General features: G+C 40.7%; 1 protein-coding gene and 1 pseudogene across 5 annotated transcripts in view; both read left to right on the top strand.

Annotated features, from left to right (window-relative positions):
• The window catches only part of CFI (complement factor I), an 82,177-nt gene that overhangs the window by 35,830 nt on the left and 31,523 nt on the right, over positions 1–14,824 (top strand). For all 5 annotated transcript variants that reach the window (XM_027062404.2, XM_053217065.1, XM_053217066.1 and 2 more), the window contains one exon: positions 5,882–5,923. In XM_027062404.2, the coding sequence (XP_026918205.2) occupies positions 5,882–5,923 (42 nt within the window). The remainder of the gene's footprint in view (positions 1–5,881; positions 5,924–14,824) is intronic.
• LOC106983643 (dual specificity protein phosphatase 18-like) lies at positions 771–3,850 on the top strand (annotated as a pseudogene).

Genomic DNA, 14,824 nt, shown 5'->3' on the forward strand with positions numbered 1-14,824 from the left:
GCCTCTCTCTCTGTCCCTCCCCCACTCATGCTCTCTGTCTCTCTCTCTCTCGCTCTGTCTCTCAAAAATAAACATTAAAAAAATTAAAACATTAAAAAGACTTTTTTTAATTGATTCAGCAATTTCACTCCCAGGTAAACTATCGACAGATATACTTAGTATATGTGGGAAATAATGTGTATCATATAAAGATTATTACCACATTGGTTATAATAACAAAACATTAGAAACCATCTGTATTCCCTTCCAGGGGCTACTTACAAGGCCACTGGTTACAAATTACATTGGTATTAGGGGACAGAGTTAGAAAGTAAAATATGGGCTCATGTGTGGAAAGATTCACAAAGAACTTTTTTAAGTTTATTTATTTTGAGAGATACAGAGATAGCATGAATAGGGGAGGGGCAGAGAGAGAGAAGGAGAGAGAGAATCCCAGGTAGGCTCTGCACTGTCAGCACAGAGCCCAATGGGGGCTTGAACTCAGGAAATCCCAAGATCATGACCTGAGCAAAAACCCAGAGTTGGATGATTAACCAACTGAGCCACCCAGGTGCCCCACGAAGAGCTATTAAATGAATGATTCTGAGGTGGGCCTGGGTAGGTTGAATGGATAAGGGAAAAAAGGAAACATACGTTTTACAGGCACTCTTTTGAACCTTTTTGTAATATTCATTTGTGCTTCCTATTTTTAAAAAATTAATTAAAAATGAAAACAACAGGAGACTCAGCGGACTGCAGAGAGCTGAGCAGACACTACCTCTCCGCTAAAAATGATGTGGCCCCGGCGTCATCGTGGGGCGGGTAACCTGGCGAGGGCGGGCGGGACAGCTCCAGAGAGCGGAGAGGAGGCCGGGGTTTCTCCGAAGACCTGGCCCTGAGGATCCCTCACCGCGAGGAAGGACCATTGCTATGGAAACCAGAGCGTGGGGCGGCCCCGGGATTGTGGCTCCCGGATGGTGGTGACCGGTCTTCTCTCTCCCCGAGACACTCGCCCGCTTCGGGCAAGGTTGCTTCCTGAACGAACCTGCTCTCTCGCCCACGAGAGAAAGTTTCCCATGGCACAGCCTAGCAGAAAGATGCAGCCTTTGTGCTTCACTGGCCGCTGACTCGTTGGCCTGATGACAGCACCCCGCGTACCTTTCCGGTTCGGTTCCGGCAGCCATCGGTCAGCGGCCTCTCACAGATCACCAGCAGCCTATACATCAGCAATGGGGTGGCTGCCAACAACAAGCTCATGGTCTCCAGCAACCGGATCACCACGGTCATCAACGTCCCGGTAGAAGTGGTGAACACTTTGTATGAGGACATCCAGTATGTACAGGTGCCGGTGGCTGACGCACCCATCTCACGTCTCTGTGACTTCTTTGACCCCACTGCTGACCACATCCACAGTGTGGCGATGAAGCAGGGCCGCACGCCGCTGCGCTGCTGGCGTGAGCCGCTCAGCTGCCCTCTGCCTTGCCTACCTCATGAAGTACCATGCCATGTCCCTGCTGGACGCCCACACGTGGACCAAGTCATGCCGGCCCATCATCCGGCCCAACAATGGCTTTTGGGAGCAGCTCATCCACTATGAGTTCCAGCTGTTTGGCAAGAACTCCGTGCACATGGTCAGCACCCCTATGGGAGTGATCCCTGACATCTACCAGAAGGGGGTCCGTTTGATAATTCCACTTTGAGCCATCTCACCAGCCTCTGTGCCCAGGTCAAAGGTGCAGATCTGCTGTTGACCAAGATCTGAACTTAAACGTTCTACTGTTGTTACAGAAAAAACAGATGATGCCTTTTATAAGGACCAGGAAAAAAAAGGAAAGGTGCTGTAGCTTTTAACCTTATTATCCATATCTTCAAAGATTAAATTCACTAACTGTACGATGGTGCAGGTAAGTTTCCTACCCTGTGAGTGACAGGTCATGGCTGCTGGCCAGATGGGAGAGAGAGGCAAGTGCCCAGGTCAAATGGACCAGTGCCTAAAGCATATGGCAAACTTGGAACCCTGCTGCTCTCCCACAGACCGACCAACCCACAAACAAGTCAGCCACCATTCCAGTTCACTCTTTCAAACCCAAAGCCAGAGCCTTAAGCATCATGGCGCCTCCTGTGCCACTCACAGTCAGTGCCAGCCTACTAGATAAGTGGCCTTCAGGTGGTGCTCTGGGAGCCCTGGGGGCCCAGGCCAACCCTGCTTCTACCTTCAGCCACAGGGACCCAACTCTGGCTTTCTGGGTTGGATTTACACATGACATAGTTTTCAAAGAAAGCATTCCATTGTATAAAATTTACGAAAAAAGATTTTTGAGTGCTATTGTAGGTGGCAAGGTCTCAGAGTACCCATGGCAGTCCCCCACCAGCCTTTGAAGGTGGCATTAGTTTCCTTCTTAGAGGCACACGTGGAGAGAAGGCCTGGCATCAGGCTTCAGGGTTTCCTCTGGTAGGTCTTGATTTGGAAGGCCAGAGCTGCAGACTGGAACCTAGCCTTGTCACCTCCTCCCCATATGATCTGGGACCTCTTGGAGCCTCAGCTTTCTCATCTGTCCAAGCAATGACAGCCCTTTTCTCACAGCATTGTCATGAAGATTCAGCAATTCCTTAACATGGTGCCTGACACACGGTCAGGGCTTATGGTAGCAACTCTGGGCATGAATGATGCTTTGGCCCTGCTGGTCCCGGTTAGCATGGTCATCCTCACGATTTCCCCATCTTTGCATAACCCTTTACTGTTTACAAAATGCTCTTCCAAAAAGGTCCTCCTGTGTGGAAAAAAAAAAAAAAGGTTTAAGTCCCTTCACACCCTACTTCAGGAGAGGCCTAGCTTCTTAGCCTTTTCAGAGTTCCCATTGCATTTAATCCATGTGTGCCCTGGGGGTCCTAAAGCAAGGAGCACTCTTCCAGATTCCCCACAAAGGCCTTGTTTAGATTGCTTACCACTAAAGCCAGTGCCCTGGTCTGGCTAACCACCTGGGTCTATGAGGGCACATGCCAAAAGGACAAATGAGTGGGCCCAACCTATAGACCCTGAAATCCAAGATGGTTCAAACCTCCCAAGGACCTGAGGATCTGACTCAAGACCAGCGATTCTAATCCAGAGGTTTTCAAATGAACAATATAGGAGACAGACAAAAGCACAACTTCTCTGTGGGTCCACCAGTGGAAGCCAAATGCCTTCTTCCAAACCAACCCCACCCCAACTTCCATGACGGGCTTGCCCAAGGGTACAATTTTAGAGTGTGGGGAAGAAGGAAAATCACTGCTGTAGACTGACTTCTTGTTTTACAGGCGAATAAACAGACCCACAAACACCAGGGCTGGTGTGGCAGAGCCCTCACACAGCAGACTTTCTGGAAGAAACCCAGGTGGAAAATTTCTTCCATAGCCTTTTTAAAAAGAATTTGATTGGGACATGTTTTATCTTCATTTTTAAAAACTTTGAATTAATATACCATAAAATCAACTTTTTTGTATGTGCAGTTCTGTTTTAACACATTTGTGTAACTACCTCTGCAGTTAGAACACAGCAGTTCCATCACCCAAAAAATTCTCTGATGCCACCTCTTTGTTGTCAAACCTTTGCTCCACCCAAGCCTCTGGCACACACCAATCTGTTCTCCATTCCTGAAGATGTCCTGTTCTGGAATGTCACATCCATAGCATCATACAGGATGTAATCTCTGGAGACTGGCTTCTTTCAGTATGTCTTTGAGATTCATTCAGGTTGTTTTTCATAGCTAAGTAGTGTTCCAATGTGCAGATGTACCACAGTTTGTTTTAACTTTCACCCATTGAAGGATATTTGGGTTGTTTCCAGTTTGGGGTGATTTTGAATAAAACTGCTACAAATGTTAAAAAAAAATGAAAACAACATTTCAGCCATCTTACCTTCATAATAAAAAACAAGACCAAGAAACAAGGCCAATGATTTTTTTTAATTTCTGAGGCAAAAATAATGGAATTGACCCAAAGTAAAATTTCCAATTTTTTAAGGAGAATAGGGTATAAGTGCCCAGCGTACCTGCACACATCATATAACCATTTTGCTACCATTTCCAATAACATCCAGATGGCCATGAAAAAATGTTCCACATCACTCATCAGGGAAATACAAATCAAAACCACAATGAGATACCACCTCACACCTGTCAGAATGGCTAACGTTAACTCAGGCAACAACAGATGTTGGCAAGGATGCGGAGAAAGAGGATCTCTTTTCACTGCTGGTGGGAATGCAAACTGGTGCAGCCACTCTGGAAAACAGTATGGAAGTTCCTCAAAAAATTAAAAATAGAACTACCCTATGACCCAGCAATTGCACTACTAGGTATTTATCCAAGGGATACAGGTATGGTGTTTTGAAGGGACACATGCATCCCAATGTTTATAGCAGCACTATCAACAATAGCCAAAGTATGGAAAGAGCCCAAATGTCCATTGGTGGATGAATGGATAAAGAAGATGTGGTATACATATACAATGGAGTATTACTCAGCAATCAAAAAGAATGAAATCTTGCCATTTGCAACTACATGGATGGAACTGGAGGGTATTATGCTAAGCAAAATTAGTCAGTCAGAGTAAGACAAATATCATATGACTTCACTCATATGAGGACATTAAGACACAGAGCAGATGAACACAAGGGAAGGGAAGCAAAAATAATATAAAAACAGGGAGGGGGACAAAAACATAAGAGACTCTTAAATATGGAGAACAGAGGGTTACTGGAGGGGTTTTGGGAGGGGGGATGGGCTAAATGGGTACGGGGTATTAAGGAATCTACCCATGGAATCATTGTGGCACCATATGCTAACTAACTTGGATGTAAATTTAAAAACTTTAATAAAAAAACAAATAAGAACAAAAAATAATAAAATTCAAATTCTTTATGTGAATTAAACAATTCATCATTATTTATAAATAGAGAAACATTACTTTTTTATCTGTATAGAATGGCTATAGTTAAGGATCTGGTTGTTGGGTGTCAGAGCATGGCTTTGTATCAGAAACAGGTATGATACAAGATAGGCAGATCCAAGGAGAGAAAACAATTGTAGGAAAAAAATTGCTAGTGGAAAGCACGATGAGAAGGAACTAGAACTATAGGGGTCTTAAAACTCTTCCAGTGGAAAGACTTCTCATATATTTGATAATTTCAGGATATAAGCTGTTTATTTACTTCTGGAAGAAAGACAAAATTCTATATTGTTTACTGTTTTTGAAACTTTTCCATTTTTAACCTCAATGCTTTCCAGGAAAATGATTATTGTACCAGTTACTTAATGCCATAATAATAAAATCACCACAAAATCTCAGTGGCATAAACTTTACTTAGTATGCTAGTCTGCATGTTGGTTGGCAATCAACTAATCTAAGCTGAGCTCAACTAGAGTGGTTCTTCTTTGCTAGTCTGGCCATGTTCTTCTCATAGCTATGGCAAAGAAGCAAAGGACAAACCCAACCGGACAAAAAGTTTCCAATCTGTTGTAACACATCTGCTGACCTCCTGTTAAACAAAAGCAAGTTACTCTGGGCCAGACCCAGAGTCTAGAGTTAGGAAAATACACCCTGCCCCCAGTGAGAAGCACGACAAAGGACTTGGGTGAAGGGAGGTTAGAACTGGGGCCACTTGCAATCTACTACAATTACCATCATATTTGCATTTGTATAAGGTCTTAAATGTTTGTGTTTTCCCTGGTGTTTATTTTTATTGGATCCTTAGAACAGCTCTGTGGGGATATTTTTATTTTCCACATTTTATAGAAGAGCAGAATCAGAAAGGTAAAGTCACTTATCTAAGCACACACAGCTACTTAAGCAGTAGAAGGGGGAAGTGGTGGCCTTTTCTGTGCTTTGGTCACAGTTGATCATTCTTTTTTTTTGTTTGTAGGATACAGATGAAAATCAAGAACAATGGACAAAGAAACCACAGGTAAAGCTATACAGCTGTATACTGGGGTGAATAGGAGATTGTTTCTTGTTTTCTAACTACCAATCATCTGTCTCAAATTGTTTCATTGTAGTCCTGCCTAGAATAAAAAGACAAAATTTACATCAAAATAATTGCATCATTACAAATACCAAGGAAAGGGCCAAAAGAAAACAAAACAAAAGCAAACCCATAGACACAAAAAAGCAACAGTAACTGAAGGAGTTGAGTCATGTTTTGAAGATGAATCGGCTAGAGTCATAACTGCTACAAATTGTTGAACATGTGCTTCTAGTATATGTGAATATATTTTATAAATAATAAATACACTGCTCTATAAATAATGCACCTTAAAACACAATTTTAAGCACATAGATAGTATTTTAATAACTTTCATCAATCTTTAATGGGATAATGTCATTAAATATACTTTATTATTTTTAAACATTTTCATTTGATTTAGTGGCATATTAACTGGAAAAAATACTTCACAAAGAGCGACATACAATAAACACATAGGGAGAGGTTCATAATGATACTAGATAGAAATTTATATTTCAAATACTCTTTTTAATTCTACTCATTGGGGGGTAGGGCTGACTTCTTGTCATAGCTAATTAATTTTTCATTGTTTTTAACCCCACGATGTGGCTGATGAACAGCCTCTACTGGGGTTAGAAGTATGACTCTGCTATGTGCTTTTCCATTGGTGTTGAATTTGGGCATTATTTTCAATCCAGCATTCATTTCACTACATGAATCTTTAAGCCATTTGTCCATTATTCCTTTAGCTAAAACTAGATCATATCATCTAGTTTCCTTAAGCACATGTATATGATCCTCTTAGAACAAAAACCCTCTCTTGATTCAATATCCTCTTCCAATTATCTCCCCATTTCTCTTTGCCCCTCTGTATCTAAAGTCTCAAAATTTTGCTGTGCTCAGTTTCTCTTGTCCCATTATTTCTTGAACCCAGTCAGGCTTGAGTTTCCACCATTCCACCAAAATTACATTTTTCAAGGTCACCATTTAACTAGAGAAGCATTAGACACAGCAGCTGATCACTCCTTTCTTCTCTTTGCCTCTGTGCCAGCATTTTCTATTTATTTGTCTTTTACTTCACTGGCCACATCTTCTCATCTCTGTTACTAATTCTTCATTCTCTGCCCAATTTCTAAATATTGGAAGGCTCACACCCTCCAGTGGCTTTATTTTTCATTCAGAGAAAAAGCCAAAGTCTTTACAGTAACTTATAAGGTCCTATGTGATCAGTTATCCATCCCTCCAACTCTCTGACCTCATCTTCTCCTGTTCTCTCTCCAGTCACTTACATCCCTCCAGCCACACCAGTTCTCTAGACCAAGAGCACATGACATTGGCTTCTCCCCTACAGATTTTGCCCTGGCTCGTTCCTCTGACCGTGACATCTCACATCTAGATACTTGCATGGATTGCACACTCACCTTCATATCTCTGCTCCAAGATAAACTTTTCCCCCAAAATAATGGTCCTCCCCCTCACTCTCCCCAATCTCTATTCTTCTTACCCTGCACAACATTTGACACCTTCTGTCATACTGTGTATTTATTCTCTATTCATTTTTGTCTGTCTCCTATTAGAAAGGTAAGCTCTCTGACTTTGTGCAATTCACTCTTGTATCCCCAGGACCTAGAACAGTACCTGACACATTGTAGTCTCTCAACAAATATTGAATGAATATGTTATGAGTGCAAGCACATGTGCTGATCCATATTTGAATATTAGTAAAGATAAACTTATTTCTTCCTACTTTTTCAATAAAACATAAAAATTAATATAATTTCTATTATTTTACCCACCTGATTATCTTCATACTCCCAGATTATATGTAACTCACTTTGAAAATTATTGGTCAACAGAAGTGGTTCTCAGTCTTTGGGAGCATAAGATTCTTAATGGAGCCTGTTTAACTTTTGCTGTTATCTTAGGCTATCTTTTCTGTTCCCTATTGTGTTTTCCTAATTCCTTGAGTTAAATACTTAACTCCTAAATTTTCAATTTTTCTCATTTTCTAATATAAGCATTTAAGGTACAAATTTCTCTCTAGGTAATGCATCATCTGCATGCCATTAGCCTCAGTGGCATACAATAAAAGTGGTATTTATTGTTCAGTTTGAAATATTTTCAGGTTTTCAGTATAATTCCTCTTTGATTTAGAAGTTTCTTTTTTACTTTAGTAATGAATATATATTTCATTACAAATGAATGGACTCAGTTGGTTAAGCATCCGACTTCAGCTCAAGTCATGATCTCAGTTTGTGAGTTCGAGCCCCACATTGGGCTCTGTGCTGACAGCTCAGAGCCTGGAGCCTGCTTGAGATTCTGTGTCTCATTCTCTCTCTGCCCCTCCCCCACTCCTGCTCTGTCTCTATCTGTCTCTCAAAAATAAATAAAAATGTAAAAAAAATTTTTTTAAATGAATGGACAAGCTAGAAGAGGGAACACTGCACACCCTGGGGTTTGGGTTTCTATCTTTTATTGATGATTGTTAACAAGGAGATGTAATATTTACTATTTGGGGCAAGGATGTCTTGGAAGCAGGGTTTCGGGTTTTTTATTCCTTATTCAACCTACTTTGTCAGCCATCTTGGGCCTGTCTGGTTTGATCCGGCTTCTTGTGACTTTGTTCTGAAGTACTGCCTGGACAGGCCTCTTACTTTCCTGATAACTGGGCATGACTTCTTTCTGGCCTCCCGGTACCCTGTTAGAACCTAACTAACTGCCCCTAACATTCTCTCATTCACTTTGGGTGGGGCTTTTTTTGTTTTGTTTTTGTTTTTGTTTTTTTAATATTAAATATAATTTATTGTCACATTGGTTTCCATACAACACCCAGTGCTCATCCTAACAGGTGCCCTCCTCAATGCCCATCACCCACCTTCCCCTCTCCCCCACCATCAACCCTCAGTTTGTTCTCAGTATCCAAGAGTCTGTTATGGTTTGCCTCCCTCCTTCCCTCTCTGTAACTTTTTTTTTCCCCTTCCCCTCCCCCATGGTCTTCTGTTAAGTTTCTCAGGATCGACATATGAGTAAAAACACATGGTATCTTTCTCTGCCTGAATTATTTCACTTAGCATAATACCCTCCAGTTCCATCCATGTTGCTGCAAATGGCCAGATTTCATTATTTCTCATTGCCACATAGTACTCCATTGTGTATATAAACCACAATTTTTTTATCCATTCATCAGTTGATGGACATTTAGGCTCTTTCCATAATTTGGCTATTGTTGAGAGTGCTGCTATAAACATTGGGGTACAAGTGCCCCTATGCATCAGTACTCCTGTATCCCTTGGGTAAATTCCTAGCAGTGCTATTGCTGGGTCATAGGGTAGGTCTATTTTTAATTTTTTGAGGAACCTCCACACTGTTTTCCAGAGTGGCAGCACCAGTTTGCATTCCCACCAACAGTGCAAGGGGGTTCCCATTTCTCCACATCCTCTCCAGCATTTATAGTCTCCTGATTTGTTCATTTTAGCCACTCTGACTGGCACAAGGTGGTATATCAGTGTGGTTGTGATTTGTATTTCCCTGATGAGGAGTGACGTTGAGCATCTTTTCATGTGTCTGTTGGCCATCTGGATGTCTTTAGAAAAGTGTCTATTCATGTCTTCTGCCCATTTCCTCACTGGATTATTTGTTCTTCGGGTGTGGAGTTTGGTGAGTTCCTTATAGATTTTGGATACTGGCCCTTTAGCCAATATGTCATTTGCAAATATCTTTTCCCATTCTGTCGGTTGCCTTTTAGTTTTGTCGATTGTTTCCTTTGCAGTGCAGAAGCTTTTATCTTGATGAGGTCCCAATAGTTCATTTTTGCTTTTAATTCCCTTGCCTTTGGAGATGTGTCGAGTAAGAAATTGCTACGGCTGAGGTCAGAGAGGTTTTTTCCTGCTTTCTCCTCTAGGGTTTTGATGGTTTCCTGTCTCACATTCAGGTCCTTCATCCATTTTGAGTTTATTTTTGTGAATGGTGTAAGAAAGTGGTCTAGTTTCATTCTTCTGCATGTTTCTGTCCAGTTCTCCCAGCACCATTTGTTAAAGAGACTTTTTTCCATTGGATATTCTTTCCTGCTTTATCAAAGATTAGTTGGCCATACTTTTGTGGGTCTAGTTCTGGGTTTCTATTCTATTCCACTGGTACATGTGTCTGTTTTTGTGCCAATACCATGCTGTCTTGATGATTACAGCTTTGTAGTAGAGGCTAAAGTGTGGAATTGTGATGCCTCCCACTTTGGTTTTCTGCTTCACTATTACTTTGGCTATTCAGGGTCTTTTGTGGTTCCATACAAATTTTAGGATTGCTTGTTCTAGCTTTGAGAAGAATGCTGGTGCAATTTTGATTGGAAAGGCATTGAATGTGTAGATTGCTTTGGGTAGTATTGACATTTTAACAATATTTATAGTTCCAATCTATGAGCATGGAATGTTTTTCCATTTCTTTGTGTCTTCTTCAATTTCCTTCATAAGATTTCTATAGTTTTCAGCATACAGATCTTTTACATCTTTGGTTAGGTCTATTCCTAGGTACCTTATGATTCTTGGTGCAATTGTGAATGGGATCAGTTTATTTCTGTTTTTGTTGCTTCATTATTGGTGTATAAAAATGCAACCGGTTTCTGTACATTAATTTTGTATCCTGTGACTTTGCTGAATTCATGTATCAGTTCCTGCAGACTTTTGGTGGAATCTGTCAGGTTTTCCATTAGAGTATCATGTCATCTGTGAAAAGTGAAAGTTTGACTTCATCTTTGCCAATTTTGATGCCTTTTATTTCATTTTGTTGTCTGATTGCTGATGCTAGAAGTTCCAACCCTATGTTAAACAACAGCGGTGAGAGTGGACATCCCTGTCATGTTCCTGATCTCAGGGGGAAGCTCTCAGTTTTTCCCCATTGAGGATGATATTAGCTGTGGGCTTCTCATAAATGGCTTTTATGATGTTTAAGTATGTTCCTTCTATCCCGACTTTTGCGAGGGTTTTTATTAATAAAGGATGCTGTATTTTGTCAAATGCTTTTTCTGCATCGATTCGCAGGATCAAATGGTTCTTATCTTTAATTTTATTAATGTGATGTATCACATCGATTGATTTGTGAATGTTGAACCAGCCCTGCAGCCCGGGGATGAATCCCACTTGATCATGGTGAATAAGTCTTTTTATATGCTTTTGGATTCGATTTGCTAGTATCTTGTTGAGAATTTTTGCATCCATATTCATCAGGAATATTGGCCTGTAGTTCTCTTTTTTTTGCTGGGTCTCTGTCTGGTTTGAGAATCAAAGTAATGCTGGCTTCATAGAATGAGTCTGGAAGTTTTCCTTCCCTTTCTATTTTTTGGAACAGCTTGAGAAGGATAGGTATTATCTCTGCTTTAAATGTCTGGTAGAATTCCCCAGGGAAGCTATCTGGTCCTGGACTCTTACTTGTTGGGAGATTTTTGATAACTGATTCAGTTTCTTCACTATTTATGGGTCTGTTCAAATTTTCTATTTCTTCTCATTTGAGTTTTGGTAGTGTGTGGGTGTTTAGGAATTTGTCCATATCTTCCAGGTTGTCCATTTTGTTGGCATATTATTTTCATAGTATTCCTTGATAATTGCTTGTATTTCTGAGGGATTGGTTGTAATAATTCCATTTTCATTCGTGATTTTATCTGTTTGGGTCTTCTCTCTTTTCATTTTGAGAAACCTGGCTAGAGGTTTATCAATTTTATTTATTTTTTCAAAAAAAACAACTCTTGGTTTCATTGATCTGCTCTACAGTTTTTTTAGATTCTATATTGTTTATTTCTGCTCTGATCTTTATTATTTCCCTTCCTCTGCTGGGTTTGGGTGTCTTTGCTGTTCTGCTTCTAGTTCCTTTAGGTGTGCTGTTAGATTTTGTATTTGGGATTTTTCTTGTTTCTTGAGATAGGCCTGGATTGCAATGTATTTTCCTCTTAGGACAGCCTTTGCTGCATCCCAAAGTGTTTGAATTGTTGTATTTTCGTTTTCATTTGTTTCTATATATTTTTAAATTTCTTCTCTAATTGCCTGGTTGACCCATTCATTCTTTAGTAGGATGTCCTTTAACCTCCATGCTTTTGGAGATTTACCAGACTTTTTCCTGGGGTTGATTCCAAGTTTGATAGCATTGTGACCCAAAAATATGCATGGTGTGATCTCAGTCCTTTTATATTTGTTGAGGGCTGTTTTGTGACCCAGTATGTGATCTATTTTGGAGAATGTTCCATGTGCACTAGAGAAGAAAGTATATTTTGTTGCTTTGGGATACAGAGTTCTAAATATATCTGTCAAGTCCATCTGGACTAATGTATCATTCACGGCCATTGTTTCTTTACTGATTCTCTGTCTAGATGATCTATCCATTGTTGTAAGTGGAGTATTAAAGTCCCCTGCAATTATCACATTGTTATCAATAAGTTTGCTTATGTTTACGATTAATTGTTTTATATATTTGGGTGCTTCTGAATTCAGTACATAAATTGTTACTCTCACTTTAGTGGGGCTTGGAGAGGAAGCAGAGATTTTTTTTTAAAGCCTATGTTCAGTCTCCCATGGCTAAGCACAAGGCCAATCAGAATGGCTGCCCTGTACTTCCATTTCTTCACTTCCCATTCCGGCCTTAACACACCAAGCTCTGGTTTCTATGTCTTCACACTCAGCTCAAACTACTTCGAAAGAGTCCCAGTGATCTTTGTTCATCTAGTTCAGTGGGCTTTTTTCAGCCTTCATCCTCTGAAACTCTCTGCAGCATTAGACACATGGAGCAAAGGACCCCTCTCTCTGACTGGGAAGCAAACTTTTTTACCTGCTCCACATCTTCAGCTCCTTAAATGTAAATTCTCCCCAGTGTTCTGACTTTGTTGGGCTTTTTTTCCACCATTCCGTGAATACCAAGCCCAACATGCCCCTCAAAGCAAGTTTGAGCTGGGAAAAAGGAGAAGGTTTCACCTGAAATGAAGATCAGAGTTTGAATGATTACACAGAACTGGACTTTGTACTGGCTGTTACATGACTGTTGCTGGGAGTAAAAATCTTAAATTTTTGTTTTTGGTCTAATTGAAGAATAATTGAAAAGTTATGACACTTGCCCAGATTTCTGTCCAAAGGTCAAGGAAAAATGAGACGTCAGAAAGGTTTTAATAAAGTTTACTGAAAAGCATATTAGGTAGAAAGACTTCCAGAGCTTATGCAAAATTTTTGCATGGTTTTAATTGATTGGTTTTTATTTGTTTTTATGACAGCATTTAAAGATTGTTCAATTTGTTTCTGCCCTCACTGGCTGTTACTGCAGCTGGAAAAACACTGAGAAAGAGAGGGGGACTTGTTGCTGGGGGCTGGTGAGACAGGGGCAAGACACTCATCCTCTAGACAGGCCAATTAGGGGACAGAGAGAGCAATGACTTTCCACAATGCTTTCCACAATTTTTGACCCAACTGATCTGTTCCCAGCTCTCAACAGATTTCCTCTGGATTCCTACAGGTCTAATTGGCCTCCTGCCTGTCTGATCTTATTTCTAAGATCTTCCCCAAAAGCAAATTTGCTTCCTTGCTTAAAGTGGCTCCCTCAGGACCTGCTCTCTTATCCTCCACCACCCTCTCATTCTATTCTCTAGCCTTGAACAAGCCTGGTGTTCTCTTTATTACAGTCCTACCTGAAGTGCCTGCCCACCACCCCCTCTGCCAGAGGACCAGTGCACAGCACCCTCAGACTACAGCCCAGAAAACAGGAATTTCTGTAAATGTTTTGGAGCCTCCTAGTCAGGAAAGAACACTATACTAATGGCATCCCCAGCCAATATCTGTCAGAGCAATTGTCAGGTTTCCCTGTCTCTCTTTGGATTGGACAGAGAGTTTTATTCTTCTGGTCCTAGCCTTAGGCCATTCTCTGGCACAGAGTGGTGCTTGCTAACCCATTTATTGAGTTAACTAATAATCTGTCTTCCAAGCTTCAGACACACACCTATATCCCTTTTCCACAAAGTATGTCCTTTAGATGCTTCATACTCAACTGGTCCCAAACCAAATTCATAAACGCATCATTATACCTCCTTACTATCAGTCAGCTTCAAAACCTAGGACCCACCCTCAACCGCTACATGGAGTAAATTGTCCAATCTTGTTGCTTTGCTTGCTTGAGTGTCTTTCCAAACCATTCTCATACTCCACTCCTGCTACCTCTCTCTTACCAGTATCCTGACCAGTGACTACCTCATTTGAAGCACACAAAACCCCATATGTCCATTAGTTGGGCCTACTCATGATTCCCTAAGTACATTCTGCACTATCCCTCCTGTGTTTTGCTAGCACCAGCTCTCTGCTAGCAGCCGTCTTTGCTTACCTTGCTCAAATGCTACCACATCCACGAGGCCTTTTTAAATCCCCCCAGGAAAACTAACTCTCTTCCACTTTGGTTCTCCAAGAGTACTGTATTGTATTTGTACCACTGTTATATCAATTACCACAGTCTTCCTTGTACCCCAGTTATTATGTGTATTTCTGGTTTACGGCCTAGATATCAAGCCCTTGGAAGACAGAGTTCATGTATGTTCATCTTGGAGAAACTTTACACACAGTAGGGGTTTAACAAATGGTTTTGCATTTATTAATAAAATTAACCAATTTCATTTAAAATTCACCAGTTCATTCCACGAGACTATATTTAGCACCAATTTTGTTAGTTTTTAACATGACTTGTGAGATTCATGATTTCTTCAAAGACAAAATTTTATGTTGGCTTTAGGATAATAATAGCTCCATTGATTGCATACCTGCCAACCATTATATGTATATAATCTCTAATCCTTGTAATAGCCTTGCAAAATAGAAGATATTGTCCCTATTGTACAGATGCACATTCTGTGAG

This window comes from Acinonyx jubatus, chromosome B1, assembly GCF_027475565.1.
Source record: "Acinonyx jubatus isolate Ajub_Pintada_27869175 chromosome B1, VMU_Ajub_asm_v1.0, whole genome shotgun sequence".
NCBI classification, from domain to species: Eukaryota; Metazoa; Chordata; class Mammalia; order Carnivora; family Felidae; genus Acinonyx; species Acinonyx jubatus.